The 18,783-nt window shown below is 42.3% G+C and overlaps 1 protein-coding gene across 1 annotated transcript in view; it reads right to left on the bottom strand.

Moving 5' to 3' along the window:
• LOC124798641 (organic cation transporter protein-like) overlaps positions 1–18,236 on the bottom strand; it is a 78,606-nt gene extending 60,370 nt beyond the window's left edge. Inside the window, exon 1 of the mRNA XM_047262139.1 lies at positions 18,183–18,236. Within this exon, the coding sequence (XP_047118095.1) occupies positions 18,183–18,229 (47 nt within the window). The 5' untranslated portion in view covers positions 18,230–18,236. The remainder of the gene's footprint in view (positions 1–18,182) is intronic.
• Between the last annotated feature and the right edge of the window lie 547 nt (positions 18,237–18,783).

The raw sequence follows: 18,783 nt of genomic DNA on the forward strand, positions 1-18,783 counted from the left end.
TAAACCTTAATCTTTAAAATCATGAAATTTCACGTAAAAAATTTGGAAAACAGTCAGTACGGTTTCTTTGTGGACTCTTTATTTGCAGTTACGCATTCGTTTCTTAATCATCAAATCTGCTTCGTCAGGTGGGCAAGAATGTTGCTATTCAGCCACTACTCTGCCATTTGCAAGTTTTAAACGGCCCTAGTATTTACTCCGTTGGGAATTCACGCACAACCAGTTTGTATACTCATCACATTTTCTGTGCACCTGGTAGCGATGACCATCCTTGAGAAGACGCGGCTTCCCTCTCTTTGTTGTGTTTAATTCCATCACTCACAGTGTATAGAACTCATGTAATTTAGTCCTACGAAAGTACGACGGGCGTTTGAAAAGTCCGTGCAAAGTCCGAGAGATGTCACCACCGGCACGTATCGAGGTCATGTTTAGTTAGTAGCATCTTTGGAAAGAACGCACACCAAGTTTCAGCCGTATTGGTCTATTTCTTTGTGTTTGGTATTCGCGTGAATCAAGGAAGTCGAGTGATTGTCAAGACATGGACGAAAAAGAATTTCATGTGGTGATTAAACATTACTTTATGAGAGGGAAAACGCCTCAGGAAATAAAGAGAAGCTTGATAGACATTGCGGTGACTCTGCACCTTCGATTAGAACAGTTTATAAGTGGTTTCAAAATTTTCGGAGTGGCCATATGGCCACAAGTGATGCTGAACTTTCTGCACGCCCTGTGGAGATTACGATTCCAGAAATCATTGATAAAATCCATGATATGGTGATGTATGAGAGAACGGTTAAGGTGCATGAAATTGCTAGTGCTGTGGGCATCTCGAATGAATGGGTACATAATATTTTGCATAAACATTTGGACATGAGAAAGCTATGCGCAATATCGGATCCGGGTTTGCTCACGCTTGACCAAAAATGGAATTGTGTAAAGTGTTGCAAGAATGGTTTGCAGTTGTTCAGGAAGAATCCGCAGGACTTTAAGCGTCGTTTCGTCACTGTAGATGAAACATGGATACATTACTATACTCCTGACCCAACCAACAATCTAAACAATGGGCCATTCCTTCAGCCAGGAAGGTTATGGCAACTGTCTTTTGGGATTCGCAAGGAATAATCCTCAATGACTATCTGGAAAAGGGTAAAATTATTACAGGTGAATATTATTCATCGTTACTGAACCGTTTGAAAACCGAGTTGCAAGAAAAACGCCGGCGATTGGACCACAAAAATGTCCTTTTCCATCACGACGATGCACCAGCACACATCTCAGCAGTTGTCGTCCCAAAATTAATGGAAACAGGATTCCCACTCGTTTCACATCCCCCCTATTCTCCAGACTTGGCTTCCTGGGACTACTATTTGTTCCCCAATCTGAAGAAATGGCTGGCGGGGCAAAGATTTTATTCAAACGAGGAGGTGATTGCAGCAACTACTAGCTATTTTGCAGACTTGGACAATTCCTATTATTCGGAAGGTATCAACAAATTAGAACAGCATTGGACGAAGTGTATAAATCTAAAAGGACACTATGTCGAAAAATAAAAAAGTAGTTTTTATTTTTGAATGGACTTTTCAAACGCCCCTCGTACACGGTCTGGCGTAAATCAACAGTGGGGAAGGCTCTGGTTGGAGAACCAAAGGTGCAAATCTGCTTGGTCGGAAGTTCCACGGTAACTGCGAAACCTCTAAAAAGGGATGGGAACACCACGGGCAGATAGCCCACGAATGCTGTGTTGCTCTACTTGGGTAAATTGATATGTTCATCCCTTCCAGATGCTCAGGCCGAGTTTCAACTCCTTACAGTCACCACGTGAAAGTTGACAGCGCCAACAGTGAAGTTGTGTTTTTACGAAAATGGAACAAGGGAATTTAGATCAACGTTATGACATCAAGTTTTGTATTAAACTTGGGGAACCGCCGAGTGTAACAGGCCTATGGAGAACATTCCTTATCAAGAGCACAAGTTTTTTGCTGACACAAATCGTTTCTGAAAGGCAGAGAACACGTTGAAGATGAACCTCGCCGAGGGAGACATTCAGCTTCAAAAACCGACGAAAACGTCGAACCTATGCATGCTCTTGTCCCTCCAGGACAAACTCTTAAACAAGTGTTTTACAAAACTGTCCTTGAAAGTCTGAGGAAAGGGATGAATCGGGTGAGAGCAGATATTGCGGATAAGTGGATGTTGCATCATGGCAATGCTCCATGTCAGACTGCCATTTTCATCATGTCCTACAGGCCGCGTGTTTACATGATATGAGTCGTTGTGAATTTTTCCCCGAAACTGGAAAATGATCTAAAAGGACGTCATTTTTGGACTCTGGAGAACATTGAAAAGAATGTGACCGACATGTTAAGGGCCGCACAAGTTCAAGTCTTTCAGCGCTGCTACCAAGATTGGAAACGATGACTACGCCGGTGTGTAGTTGCCGAAATGAACTACTTTGAACGGGACAGTATTGTTGTTTGAAAAAAATAAAAACTTTGGTATATAAACAATCAGTCGCATTATTTCTCTCACACAGCTCGTATACTGAGCTGGTACTCATGTCCCACCTCTGTTACTCGGTTCGGAAACATTGGGATAATGTTCACACATTTTACCATGGGATAATATTAGACACGGACAGATATATATATTGGCCACGACATCTTGGTAGATGATTGTTGCAGTGTCTGTGTGTTTATGGGTTGCATTTTTTCATATGACTTGTCAAGCCAATGGCAGCACGGCATCTCTTGCCATAATTGTCACAAGTGTATCTGGCTGCTGAGGCAGGAGCAGTGGTAGCATTACGAAGCTTTTTCTGCCTTAATCTGTCTAACAAGCCTTCATCATGCTTCGACATTCCAGATGATATATCATCACGCCACTCTGGTCTCATGCTAGCCTGTGCCTCCCATCTGTTTGTGTCGATTCCAAAGCTCTCCATCCTCAGAGCAACGTGGAAGGACCGAGTGACCAACGAAGCAGTGCTATCTAAAACTAACTGCAACAGTATTTCAGCTATCTTGAAGCAAAGACGACTCCACTGGCTGGGACATGTCCACTGTATGGATCCTGACAGATTATCACGCGAGGTGATGCTTGGAGAAATCTCTATAGCCAAAAGACCTGTAGGACATCCTGTATTGAGGTTCAAGGGCTCCTGTAAACGAGATACTGGATAAGGCCAGGAAAATAGAGGAAGGAGAGACCATAAGGCCCGTTTCACACTGGGACACTGGTACCAGTCACCAGTGACGGTCACCGGTAATTGTGGTGAACACTCCTGAATCACCAGTGTCTGACACCGCAGGTATTGCTAACTGATTAATTAGTGAAATGGACTCGAGCGAGGAGGAACTTTTGTTGGTACTTCTAAGGAGGAGGAGGAGGAGGAGGAGAAGAATAAAGACAAAATGTTTATTACACGTACATCCACTGCTACATGATCGGCTGGAGAAAGGATTGTTTTATACTCATTATGTCGTTTGAGGATACGTTAACTATTCAGAGATTGCAGGACATGTCACCTCTTTTAGTCCGTGGAGGAAATATTGCGAACAGTGCTCGTTTTTCCCGCGTGCCGTTCAAGAGTGGAACGGTAGAGTGACAGCTTGTAGGTGGTTCATTGAACCCTCTGCCAGGCACTTTATTGTGAATAGCAGAGTAATCACGTAGATGTAGGTGACTTTGCAAACTACTTCGTTAGCCCTGAAGGTGAAGTGGCTTGGCAGCAGCAAAAAATGTAATTGCTAGAAATGTTACGTGAACGTTAATGTGGTTAGGCCTCATTGTTCATCTGGCATTGTATTTGGGATGTGCACTGTGCAATTATTACTATGTTAACGTCCACAGCTCGTGGTCTTGCGGTAGTGTTATCGCTTCCCGCGCACGGGGTCCCGGGTTCGATTCCCGGCGAGGTCAGGGATTTTCTCTGCATCAGGGTGTTGTGTGTCTTTCATCATCATTTCATCCTCATTCACTCGCAAGTCGCCGTAATGGCGTTAAAGAACTTGTGGAGTGGCGGCCGAACCGCCCCGCGAGGGGTCTCCCGGACACCAATGCCATACGCTCATTTGTTCATTATGTTAACTGTAAGAAATCACATTATTGTGTTCACTGAACTGACTGGAACTTACAATTAAAATTACAGTGTGTCAGGAACTTGTACCTCAATAACATTATAATAAATTAATAAAATGCATTATTGTAGTAGCCTTTGTAAATAACTGTAATTAAGAATAACTCTAATTAAGAATAATATTTTAACTCTATTTTGGACCATATGGTTTAGATTAGATTGAATTAGATAAGTACTTGTTCCATAGATCATGAATACGACACTTCGTAATGATGTGGAACGTGTCAGGTTAATAAAAAGTGTCTATACAATATATTACATTAGACAACATATTGCATGACACTCATTATTTCAATTTTTTTTGGGGGGGGGGGGGGGGTTGGGAAATTACCCACTTACTATATCTAAAAATTCATCTAGTGAGTAGAAGGAGTTGCCATTAAGAAATTCTTTTAATTTCCTTTTAAATGCTATATGGCTATCTGTCAGACTTTTGATGCTATTAGGTAAGTGACCAAAGACTTTTGTGGCAGCAAAATTTACCCCCTTCTGAGCCAGAGTTAGATTTAACCTTGAGTAGTGAAGATCATCCTTTCTCCTAGTGTTGTAGCCATGTACACTGCTATTACTTTTGAATTCGTTCGGATTGTTAATAACAAATTTCATAAGTGAATATATATAGTGTGAGGCTACAGTGAAGATTTCTAGCTCTTTAAATAAGTGTCTGCAGAATGATCTTGGATGAGCTCCAGCAATTATTCTGATTACACGCTTTTGTGGAATGAACACTCTTTTACTCAAAGATGAGTTACCCCAGAATATGATGCCATACGAAAGCAGAGAATGAAAATAGGCGTGGTGAGCTAATTTACTCAGATGTATATCGCCAAAATTTGCAATGACCCCAGCATAAGTAGCTGAACTCAAACGTTTTTCCAGTTCAACCCCTCATCAATGCATACACCTAGAAATTTTGAATATTCTACCTTAGTTATCGATTTCTGATCGAAGTCTATATTTATTAATGGTGTCATTCCCTTTACTGTGTGGAACTGTATATACTGTGTTTTGCCAAAGTTTAATGAGAGCCCATTTGCAGAGAACCACTTAATGATTTTCTGAAAAACATCGTTTACAATTTCACCAGTTAATTCTTGCCTGTCGGGTGTGATAGCTATACTTGTATCATCGGCAAGACGTACCAGCTTTGCATCTTCGTGAATATAGAATGGCAAGTCATATATATATCAAGAACAGCAGAGGACCCACCTTAAGGCGCAGGAGAAAAGGGGGCGAGGGATGCAAAATGTGCTTGAAGGTTACTACCCTCCTAGCCACCACTTTGATGCTATAGTCATCGCTTTTGACGTCCCAAATAGCGGGACGACTTGCTACAATGCGTACAGTATAATATATAACGAATGTTTCGTGGCGGGAGCAGGAAGGGGGAAGCGAAAGAGCCGCTTGGTTTCAATAGCTGTGTCAGAAAATTACTCTGAAATGAAGGAGAGCATAATCACAATTTAAATTAAGTCAAATAATTGTTAACAAACGCCGGCCGGAGTGGCCGAGCGGTTCTAGGTGCCACAGTCTGGAACCGCGCGACCGCGACGGTCACAGCTTCGAATCCTGCCTCGGGCATGGATGTGTGTGATGTTGTTAGGTTAGTTAGGTTTAAGTAGTTCTAAGTTCTAGGGGACTGATGACCTCAGAAGTTAAGTCAAACGAAAGCCGAACGATTACAAAATAAACTGTCGACTGAATGCAAAAGCAAAATCTTGCCTACCGATCTGAAGAAAAATGCTATTTTCCTTCAGATCATGTTCTTATGAAAAGTCAGTTAACATATCAGCACTGTCTATTCAGTCGCCGAGGGACAGTGCTGGGACAGACGCAAAGTGTGACACTGGAAGGCAGAAACGTGAATTCAGTCTTCTAAAATTGTGTCACTACGATTTCCTCTTTCAATCATGGCGCGAACGTCGAATTTCCAAATACCGAGACAAAGTGATAGCAGAACAGAATACCAACTACAATCGTTCAACAGGGCAAAGGCGATGTACTTTATATCTGAACGGTTCAACATAAAACATGTGATGTGGTCCTACTCAAGTCTGGATTTATCGTTAAGTAGGCTCCAACAGAGATAGCGAGGGGCGCGCCACAGAATAGGCAACTCTCTCAACCCAAGTACGAGCCCAAGGTACAGGGTACAGGATCACGTTTCTTGTCTTCCCAAACCTTGAGTCGGAAGAATGTATATAAAAGATATACAAAAATTATGGTCAGTACGCAATCAGACCAACAACCGGGGCACAATTCTCAATAATCAATAATGATAAGTTAATTCTCAGACCTGTTACGACGAAACACACACACACACACAGATATATATATATATATATATATATATATATATATATATATATATATATATATATATATATATATATATACTTAAGCAGTACATATGTACATAAAAATAGAAAAATATAATCATCCAAGCAACAAGCCCAGAATACTAAAGCTGATGGTCGTAAGCTACCAGGTAAACCTGCTGCGGGTAAGACTATTAAATGCCCAGAATTATTTTACCTTTTAAATATTAACAGACATAGATAAAGGACTACAACAAGATAACCGTTGAAGGAAGAAGTAGCAGGTGTTACTGACAACAGTGATACTTAGTCGCCAGACCCGCTGCGACCCAGCATATACATACATTAAAAATAAGGAAGGTTAAACAGCAATATATATAAAACTAGTACTATGTTATCTTGCTGACAACGCTAATAATCAGTCGCCAGACCTGCTGCGACCCAACATACACATACATAAAAGGGGCTTAAACAGCAAAATATATATATATATATATATATATATATATATATATATATATATATATATATATAAACTAAAACTATATAATCAACCAAGTCACAAGCCCAGAGTACAACTACTAGTGGCTGTAAAACTTTTGGTAATAACAGTATTTCCAACTGTACGCTGAGTGAGCACTGAACGGCGCTCTGTCGAAAGGCTTTTCTTGTGGATTGCCGTAAACAAATTGTGATTCAACGACGCACGTTAATAACAACAGGAAATATCAACGGTGCTCTGTCGAAAGGTAGTAACCTTGCCAAGTGATTACTAATCATAGAGCCGGCCGGTGTGGCCGAGCAGTTCTAGGCGCTTCAGTCTGGAAGCGCGTGACCGCTACGATCGCAGGTTCGAATCCTGCCTCGGGCATGGATGTGTGTGATGTCCTTAGGTTAGTTACGTTTACGTAGTTCTCAGTTCTAGGGGACTGATGACCTCAGATGTTAAGTCCCATAGTTCTCAGAGACATTTGAACCATTTTTGAATAATCACAGGGCAACGACGTATTTCGTTATAACAGTAATTTCAACTGTAAACTCATTGAATACTCAACGGCGTTCTGTCGAAAGGCTCTTCTTGTTGCTTGCCGTTAAACAAATTGTCACGAAAGGTAGTAATCTTGTCAACAGTATTTAATAATCACAGAGCAACGACATATTTGGTTATAACAGTAATTTCAACAGGCGTAAACTTTTTGTTAATCGTTAAAGCAATGTAGTGTTCCATGGGACGCAAAAAAACCACCCGCATGTAATTACCGTTTCCAAAAAGGATCGTCGGACAAAAACGCACAACTTTGAGCCTATACCTAAGTCGTCAATCTTTTCTGTAATTATAGAATACATTTTATATTTGTATATTATGACCATACTAGAGAACTCAAATCATCCCTGTGATAACAACATGGATACTGCAAACAGCAATCTTGTGAAGCTCAGTTCGTCTGTGAGACCCAGAAGCTAGTAGATGACGGCGACGTATTCCTTGACTTTCAAAACTCATGCTATGCAGTTCCGCACTGTCGCTTACTGAACAAATTACAACCTTACGGGATATCTTATCAGGTTTAAGATGTTCACAACTTCCGAACAGATAGAGCACAACATGTCTTCTTCAAAAATGGTTCAAATGGCTCTAAGCACTATGGGACTTAACATCTGACATCATCAGTCCCCTAGACTTAGAACTACTTAAACCTAACTTACCTACGGACATCACACACATCAATGCCCGAGGCAGGATTTGAACCTGCGACCGTAGCAGCCGCGCGGTTCCGGACTGAAGCGCCTAGAACCGCTCGGTCACAGCGGCCGGCAAACATCTGTTCTTTAATGGGACGAAACTCACGTATGTTGATTTTTTTTTGTGGTTTTAGGGCGCACAACTACAGTGGTCATTAGCGCCCAGACTAAGTTAGGAATGCACTGCGAGGCACAAGGTTAAAACAGCAACTAAAAAGGACAACACTATAAAAGGCACATTAACAGGTGAGGTATTAAAAGAAAACAGCATAATCAAATGTCCTTAGACAGGTTTGTCACGTGGATAAAACGAAGAACGCGAGCAGCTGCTCCTGGGTCATCCGCTAAAATGGCATCCAGAGTACATGGCAGGCCAAGATCAACGCGCAGTGTATTAAAATTCGGACAGGACGTTAAAATGTGGCGTACCGTCAGCAATTGCCCACATGGGCAGAACGGCGCCGGCTCAGCCGTCAGCAGATGGCGATGGCTGAACCGGCAGTGTCCAATCCGTAACCGGGCCAAAACGACCTACTCCCGCCGAGAAGGGCGTGAAGAGGTCGTCCAAGCCGTGGGGAGACGTTTCAAGGCCCGAAGCTTGTTTTCAGTAAGTGTAGACCAATCGGCATGCCACAGCGATAAAATGCGCTGACAAATGGCGCTGCTAAAATCAGATGAAGGCACACAACAAGAACTCGTCCGAGGCTGGAGGACCACAGCCTTGGCCGCGGCATCTGCAGCTTCGTTCCCAGGGATACCGACATGGCCAGGAACCCACATAAAGGTAACCGGAGAACCGTCTTCCCCAGCTGCTGAAGAGAGCGTTGGATCCGGTGCACGAATGGGTGAACTGGATACGGATCACGTATGTTGAAGCAACTTCAGGGGTGTCGAGGACCGTCACTGTTCACAATATACACTGAAGTGACAAAAGTCATGCGATAGCGGCATACACCTATACAAATGGCGGTAGTATCGCGTACACAAGGTATAAAAGGGCAGTCCATTGGCCGAGCCATCAACTGTTTTCGGTTGATTCATGTGAAAAGGTTTCCTATGTGATTATAGCCGCAAGACGGCAAACAGATTTTGAATGAGGTGTGGTAGTTGGAGCCAGATGTATGGGACATCGGAAACCGTTAGGGAATTCAGTATTCCGAAATCCACAGTTCATGAAGGTGCCGAGAGTACCAACTTTCCGGCATTACTTCTCTTCACAGACAACTCAGACCGACGACCTCCACTTAACGGCCGAGAGCAGCGGCGTTTGCACAGTCAGTGCTAACAGGCAAGTAGCACTGCGTGAAATAACCATTGAAATCAACATGGGACCTATGATGAACGAATCTGTTAGAACAGCGCGGCGAAATTTGGCGTTAATGGGCTATGGCAGCAGACAACCGACGCGAGTGCCTTTGTTAACAGCACGACATAGCCTGCAACACGGTAACATGGTCAAATGACTCCCAATTTCAGTTGGTTAGAGATGATGGTAGGATTAGAGTGTGGCGCAGACTCCATGAAGCCATGGACCCAAGTTGTTGTTAAGAAACTGTGCGCCGGCCGGTGTGGCCGCGCGGTTCTAGGCGCTTCAGTCTGAAACAGCGCGACCGCTACGATCGCAGGTTCGAATCCTGCCTCGGGCATGGATGAGTGTGATGTCCTTAGGTTAGTTAGGTTTAATTAGTTCTAAGTTCTAGGGGACTGATGACTTCAGATGTTAAGTCCCATAGTCCTCAGAGCCATCTGTTAAGAAACTGTCGATGCTGGTGGTGGCTCCATAATGGTGTGAGCTGTGTTCACGCGGAAAGGACTGGGTGCTGGTTATGTTCGGCTGCTTGGAGAAAATTTACAGCCTTTCATGGACTTCATGTTGCCAAACAGTGATGGAATTTTTATGGATAATGAAAAACTATGTCACTGGGCCACAACAACTATTCGCGATTGTTTTGAAGAACATTCTAGACAATTCAAGCGAATGATTTGCCCCCCTTCCCTCCCCGCCCACCCCAATCGAACATTTATGGGACATACACGAGAGCTCAATTCGCGCACAAAATCGTGCACCGGTAACACTTTCGCATTTCTTGCAGAGGAATGGCGATTGGTTCAAGGATTGGCAAGTCATTGTCAATATATATATATATATATATATATATAGCAAGTCATTGTCAATATATATATATATATATATATATATATATATATATATATATATATAAACTAACGAGACGCTCTTTCTTCGCACGGGTAGCACTAAATACTTACGGCCGAATGACATGTTTGGCGTACGGTGTCGGTAATTTTGTTTAGTAAGGTTAAGATAAAAGTCAGAGAACAACGTTAGGTAACTGAAATCGTTTCTTTCATATAAATTATAGGTTTTAAGCAGCACATGCCACTCGCTGATGTACTACACCATCTAAAGGCGTGAACGGATTGTCCGACTGCAACCCCTAACAGTGGGAACCCTAAGTCAAAAGCTTCCACGGCCGCTCAGTATTCGTCGGGGCGGTGGCGTCAGACCGCTGCGAGTTTCAAAAAATCGCTACAGTAGTTTCTGAGAGTAGCCCGTCCATGTAGACAGAAACGAGCACGGATATATACTGAAGCGCCAAAGAAAATGGTATAGGCATCCGTATTCAAGTACAGAGATATGCAAACAGGCAGAATACGGCGTTGCTGTCTGCAACGCCTATATAAGACAGCAAGTGTCTGGAGCAATTGTTAGACCGGTTACTGCTGCTAAAACGGCAGGTTATTAAGATTTAAGTGAGTTTGAACGTGGTGTTATAATCGGTACACGAGCGATAGCACGCAGCATCTCCGAGGTAGTGGTGAAGTGGGGATTTTACTGTACGACCGTTTCACGAGTGTACCGTGAATATCAGGAATCCGGTAAAACATCAGATCTCCGACATTGCTGCGGCCGAAAATGGATCTTGCAAGAACGAGACCAACGACGACTGAAGAGAATCGCTCTACGTGACAGAAGTGCAATCCTTCCGCAAATTGCTGCAGACTTCAATGCTGGGTCATCAACAAGACTCAGCGTGAGAACCATTCAACAAAACATCATCGATAAGGGCCCACTCGTGTACCCTTGATGACTGCATGGCACAAAGCTTTACACCTTGCGTGAGCTCGTCAAAACCGGCATTGGACTCTTGATGACCGGAAACATGTTGCCCGGTCGGACGAGTCTCGTTTCGAATTGTATCGAGCGGATGGACGTGTACGGGTATGGAGACAACCTCATAAATCCACAGACTGTTCAAGCCCGTGGAGGCTCTGTAATGGTGTGGGGCGTGTGCAGTTGGGGTGATATTGGATTCCTGATTCGTCTAGATACGACTCTGACACGTGACGCGTACTTAAGCATCCTGTTTGATCACCTGCATCCATCCATGTCCATTGAACATACCGACGGATTTGGGCAATTCCAGCAGCACAATGCAATACTCCACACGTCCAGAATTGCTACAGAGTGGCTTCAGCAACACTCTTCTGGTTTAAACACTTCCGCTGGGCACCAAACTCCGCAGATATGAACATTATTGAACATATCTGGGATGCCATGCAGCGTGCTGTTCAGAAGAGATATTCACCTCCTAGTACCCTTATGGAATTATGGACAGCCCTGCAGGATTCATGGCGTCAATTTCCACTAGCACTACTTCAGAGCTTAGTCGAGTCCATGCCACGTCGTGTTGTGGCTCTTCTGCATGCTCGCGTGGGCCCTACACGATATTAGGCAGGTGCACCCGTTTCTTTGGGTCTTCAGTATAGTTCCAACGAATCCGTTGATAGGCACACCGATATTTCACAAAACGATGTCCCGAAACCGATTTAGACAAATATTATCATTTTTACATTTTTCTGACAACAACCATAAACCGGATAATGCCGACCGGCTTTTCAAAATGCAATTTGTAATTGATTATTTTTCCATAAAGCTTAAAGAAACGTTTAATCTAAGTCAAAACATTTCAATTGATGAAGGAATGATACCGTTCGCGTGGACAGTTAAATTTTAAAGTTTACAATCATATGGCATACTCATTCGGGTACTGTGTGATTTGAATACGGGATACATTTACTCATTCAAGATATATCCCGGCGCTGGGCAACCTTTAGCAAAATCAGTGATGAACTATTCACACCTTTTTACGGAAAGTGGCATTGCGTCTACATGGATAATTGTTATAACAGCGTAGAACTTGCAGAGAAGTTACTTGAAAAGAAAATTCGAGTTTGTGGAACGATACCGCAAAATAGAGGATTTCCGGAAAAATTAAAGCCCGCAGAAGTCAAACGTAACTGCTAAGGTCATCAGTCCCTAAGCTTACACACTACTTAACCTAAATTATCCTAAGGACAAACACACACACCTATGCCCGAGGGGGGGACTCGAACCTCCGTCGGGACCAGCCGCACAGTCCCAGACTGCAGCACCTTAGACCGCTCGGCTAATCCCGCACGGCGACAAGCCAAGTAATCCGAATTTGCGCTGCCGGCGCCAAGCGAATAAATTTATACGAGACGTGCGGACGGCAGTGTTGTTATTATAAAAATCATAGGAGTAGTCGAGACACAAGACAAAACAACTGAAAATTAAATTTCGTGTGCAACTACTGAGAAATAACTTGCATACATTTTTTTTTCCTAAATAGAATACTTTTATAAAGTAAATACGTTGAGAAGAAAACGTGCCTAGGTTGATGACCGCTTTCCAATGAGAAAGAATTGCACGTGAACACCGGACAAGCAAAGAGAAGATCACAATAAATGCGACTACAGTCAAAACACTTCAGATAAAACCTGTCTATAAAGCATTACTGAGTATACTTATTGCCTACGTCTCAGTTCTCTTAATTGTTATTGTGCAAATCGTACCAAAAATGTCGCATTCTTAATAGCTCTTTCATATAATGGTGCCTCAAGGCAGCATTATGTCATACACTCCCGTTCCATGTTGTGGTCTTCAGTCCGCAAGCAGGATTGATACTGTTCTCCACGCTAGTCTTCTTTCCGCATCAGCATGGCTACTTACCTTACAGCGATTTTAATCCGTTTTCTGTCACCGATTACTTCTTTCTTCTCTAGTAATGTGTGTTGTGAAAAATGTAAGTCGGCGCCGTTGTTCGGAATCTACATTATAATGTAGATTCCCCTATAACCGGCTGTGTGAGTTCAAAGGTTGATGAAAGAGAACAGCTTACCACATCCAACAGGACCACGTGTATAGCAGTTTCTATTGTAATGCCTTTTTGTTGTCGGAGCTCCATAGGAGACTATTGTTTCCGCCTGCAGCGTGTGTGTGGTTCCGTTGAAAGCTGGCAACAGTGCTGCCAGCTGTCGGGGGTCTGTGGCGGTTTTCACCAGTAATGATTAATGAAAACTACCTCAGCCGCATTATTACGCATTTATTGTGTTATGACTGGTTTCGTTTCTTTGAACATCTTCATGTTGCCAAGTTATGCCGAAATCAAGACATAAATGCTTTGGTCTATGTAGCGTTAAAGATCAAATCCATGAACACTGCTGATCGCTTGGCGGAAGTGTGGCGAGCAGACGCGACATGCTGCGTACAGTAACGTTACCAGTTTTATGACAGCTTTACTTACCGTATTTTGCTCCCTCTACAGTTTTTACCCCCTATAGTGACCTCAATCATCACATTAGGTATTCCTTGATGCCTCAGGACGCGTCCCGGCCACTTACACCTTCTTTTAGTCTAGTTGTGCAGCAAAACTTTTTTTTCTCTCTGATACGATTCAGTTCGTCATCGTTACTTACTCGCACATCCATCTAATTTTCAGTAGCACCAAATTTTGCTAGATACTTTCTGAACTGTCTACCGCTCGCATTTCATTTTCATTTAAGTCTTCATTTCAAATACGAATAAACTACCGTAGTTGCTTAGATTAACAGAGTGCATAGCTTGTCTTTAGGTACCACGACTACACCTCTCGTAATATTATTAACCTCCCACAAAAGGCCTATTCTCGAATTAAACGGAACCATTATAGAATCGCTTTGTTGTCCGTCTGTCTGTGTCTGTCTGTCCTACTTTTAAGAACCCTTTTTCTCAGGAACGCATAGACATCAACTTCAAATTTAAGTCAGATATAATAGTCTATAGGCCCTTGGCGCTATAAAACCTTTAAATTCCTAGGTCAGTTCAGTCAGAAGATACGGCCATTTACGTCACACAGTTTAATATTCTAAAACTCACTCATCAAAACCTATAGGGTGCCTCCAGATGACTTAGAATCATGAAATTTGGCAACAGGCAAGGTTTCACAGTACAAGTAAAGGGAAAAAAACGAAAATTACTTATCTGACATTATATGACACTAAAATAACATTTTTTGTCATTTATTTATCCGTCTGTCTGTTCGTCTATTAAGACCCTCTTTCTTGGAAAAGCTTGACGTTTCAAGTCCAAATTTATGTTACATACTAAGGTCTATGGTCTCTTGGTGGTGTAAAAAATTTAAGCTTCTAAGTTAGCGTAATCAAAAGATTCGGTGATTCATGATACATGTTTTGTTATTGACAAACTCACTCATCAAAACATATAGCGTTACTTCCCGTTGATCTTGAATCATGAAATTCGGCAAGAAGCAAGATTTCACAGTACAAATAAAAATCTGAAACTTGTTAAACTGTAATTGTATCCAGTGCTGTTTTTCTGAGGGAACGCTGGGGGATGCGTACCTCTAAACTTTTTCGTTGACAAATTAATTTTTTTACGATATTGAGAATTTGGACGAGTGCCAGGGGTTTATTTCACAGACGTAAATTTTTTATTTCATTTTTTCGTGTTGGTAATTGCAATACGATTGACACCAGTGCAGTTTTTGGTGGGAAAATCGATGTCATTGACTGTTTCAAGCATTTCGAAGCTGCGTCAACCGTTCTCGACAACTGAATCGCTGGCAGCCAGTTCGACAAGCATGTAGTACCCTCGCCCGCTAATAGTGGGCGATGGTAGTGCTAACGGATAGTCCGCAGCTCGTGGTCGTGTACACCACAACTCACCACAGTAGGTACGGTAGAACCCTTACGCAACCACAAATATAAAGTACCGAAGGCGATAGTATTTGAGCCTCCGTAAATGATATCCCTACGTAAATCTCCATAATTTAAGGACATATCGTCCTTTAGCACTTCTACACACATGTTTTCAAACACATACCAAAAGCAGCGAGTTAAAGGACCCTTCTGTGTGCCCAAACTAAAGCTGAAAGAAGAATAAATAAATAAAGAGAAAATTTTTACCCCTTCCATTCCCTACAGAAGTAAAAATCAACGAAGTTGATCAGACTTCAGAACCACCACAAAAAAAAAAAAAAGTCGTGGTCGTGCGGTAGCGTTCTCGCTTCCCACGCCCGAGTTCCCGGGTTCGATTCCCGGTGGGGTCAGGGATATTCTGTGCCTCGTGATGACTGGGTGTTGTGTGATGTCCTTAGGTTAGTTAGGTTTAAGAAGTTCAAAGTTCTAGGGGACTGATGACCATAGCTGTTAAGTCCCACAGTGCTCAGAGCCATTTGAACCATTTTTTTGCTAACGGATATGCGTATGCACGTTGATGACATATTGATGACGTCATGGCTAAAAGCAGACGGGTGGTATCCCATGCTTCATGTAGTGTCACCGCCAGATACCACACTTGCTAGGTGGTAGCCTTTAAATCGGCCGCGGTCCGTTGGTATATGTCGGACCCGCGTGTCGCCACTGTCAGTGATTGCAGACCGAGCGCGGCCACACGGCAGGTCTAGAGAGACGTCCTAGCACTCGCCCCAGTTGTACAGCCGACTTTGCTAGCGATGGTTCACTGACAAATTACGCTATCATTTTCCGAGACGATAGTTAGCATAGCCTTCAGCTACGTCATTTGCTACGACCTAGCAAGGCGCCATTATCATTTGCTATTTATCTTGTGATGCATGTACCGTCAGACCGATGTTCACCAATTATGGATTAAAGTTAAGTATTTCACAGCTACGTCCTGTTTTTGCTAGTTCATTTCCGTGTCCTGTTCCAGACCTCACGCCAGCCTGCGTGAGCTTAAATGCGTGCCTTTCGGCTTCACCTCGTAGTGGCTTGGCTGTCTTGCCAAGTCACAACACTTCAGGTATAAGTAATTTTCGCTGCATTATATCCAATGTCGGAGTACCCTCAAACTTTTTTTTTTAGAAAAAAAGCGCTGATTATATCGCATACTACATATTTTATCATTTGCATGTACATTGCGTTCATCATCCGTGAAAAACGTAGTAGAGGAATATTATTGCATAGAAACATACTAAGTAAATTGTAGTCATGTTTTAGCAAGTAGATCAAAAAGTTTTATTAAATCTTCTCTCTCTACATATGGAAACTGAAGTCTCCTGCTCGCTTCATTTTGTAGTCTGAGGAACTATTATAGAAATTAGAAAAGGTCTTGGAATTCCCGGGACCAACATCTTGCCAGTATCGATATCGATAACGGGCAAAAATCGTTGAGATTCTCGATTTCCACGGTGGATGAACTAAGTTTGTAACGAACGCTCAGCACTCGCACTTGGCCAAGTATTTGTTTACACCACCGATGGCACCAACCGAGACTTGGGAGTAGCGGTATGTAAATTACAATTCCCCTTAGCGTTTGTTTTTTGTTTTTTTTTTTTTTTTCCCGCACTGCCGCGATTCGCTCCGGTCCTCAGTCGGGAGAAATCGGTAAATCGATCAAACAGCACGTTTACTTCGGCACGTGCTGGCTGCACAGTGCAGCCAGCTACCCAACACTTAACGGCACTCATTTCCTAAAATAATCCCTCAGCTAGAGTTAATTCGTCTATACTCCGTTAATGTTAATTCGCTTTGTGTGCGATTTGCACAATAAGAATGTCGAGAGAGGCGTCGTTAGAAAGTAAATTTGCTTACAGGAAAACAATATAGTTTATATCTTGCTAGAGAGTTACTTCAGTCGGTTTGCGATATCTCAGCCGTTGCGATGTTTTCATACTTAAATAACTATGTACATTTTTTATATCAGTATATTAAACGTATCTCATACAAATACGCACATGAAAATAAAAACGAAACTCTAACTAGCCTTATTTTCTTACTTTTCAAAGAAATTGATTTGTTGAAACCTCCACAGTTAACCGAAATGTGACGAGCGACTAACCTTACTACCAGAAGTGAGCACTAATGCAATGACACCGGTACCAGGTAATACTTAATAGCACCGCAATATCCGCTACAGGAAACCTGTGTTTTAAAGCGATATGCATACGAAACAAGCTTTACTGCGTACGCTGGGAATAAATTTATTTTCGTTTTCCCCTGATCGGAGGTTAAATGCGATAGTGTCACGTTAGCGTCTTTGTATTTTGTTGTTGTCATCATTTATGATATTACTGTCCTATTGAAACCCTTACTAAACAGGAATGTCTTTTTGAGACACTTCTATGATTGCGGACGTTTCGTGGATAATACGCTCCCACTCCTGTTCGCTCACTTCAAAAGTTGCCATTCTGCTTGTCTGCTGGACGCCGGATCGATAGCACGCGCTCCATGCGCAAGTACTACGTGTGTCGTTTAACGTTTATATGTTCTTATAAACGATAATCAGAAGGTTTTAATCGTAATACAGCGTTCCTTAAATAGCCTTAACAAATATGTCATAAAACAGTACTTCTTCGGTAGCACTCTAAGCTACGAAAAATTTGCCTCAGTACCGCTATTTCCTTTAAAATGCACTTTTCGAAGTTAATAGTTGTGGAGTCGTTTGCTATAACAATCAAACTACGAAGAAATTAAATGCGGAACTAGCATTAATCGATTTAAATTAACCAAAATTACGAGCATCGGCAGGAGTAGTACTGTTACACATTTTTTCAGTATTTATTTGGTGTTCTACACTTGAAAAGCAATAGAAAAAGGAAAAAACATTTAATACACATGCTTGTGAGAAGCATAATCTTACCCACCTACCTTCGCACGTGTTGCCGAGTGTCAGAGATGCGGACCCCAACATTCACGCCACAGATCTGACTCGGGGTTTCAGAACCAGAGATGTTCGTAGCGCCGTTGCAATACTCTTCGCTCAGTCAACTCTCGATTGCTAATAGTCACAAACTGGATTATAGCAAAGCGCAGATATTGATCGAGAGGAATAAAATATGAGGTATCTGTAGCTGTTGTTTACTTACTTCCAAGGTAATATTTGTAAAGCCACACAGATAGAACTGCTGAAGTTGTTCTTTAATTGGCTTCGGAAACGAGTGGAGAATGTGATGATTGTGGAGTTTTTTTTAAATTATATTTTGATTAAATTATAATTTTCTTGTGAAGATTCAGAAATCTGTTGTGAGTTTTGCACCACTTGGCGGGAAGAGCAAAAACTTTTCAAAACCGTAAGTACTGTATGTGATAGTTTATATGTCACCTGAAATCGTTTGCAGAAGGCGTAGCGTTCTCGAGATTAAGAACAGAGTTCGCATTGTCGCTTAATTTATTTGTGTCGTGATCATGTTCGATCACGATCGGATATGAGACATAGCAACTACGAACAGAGAAACCTAAGGAACC

This window comes from Schistocerca piceifrons, chromosome 1 (genome assembly GCF_021461385.2).
Source record: "Schistocerca piceifrons isolate TAMUIC-IGC-003096 chromosome 1, iqSchPice1.1, whole genome shotgun sequence".
In the NCBI taxonomy this organism is placed as follows: domain Eukaryota; kingdom Metazoa; phylum Arthropoda; class Insecta; order Orthoptera; family Acrididae; genus Schistocerca; species Schistocerca piceifrons.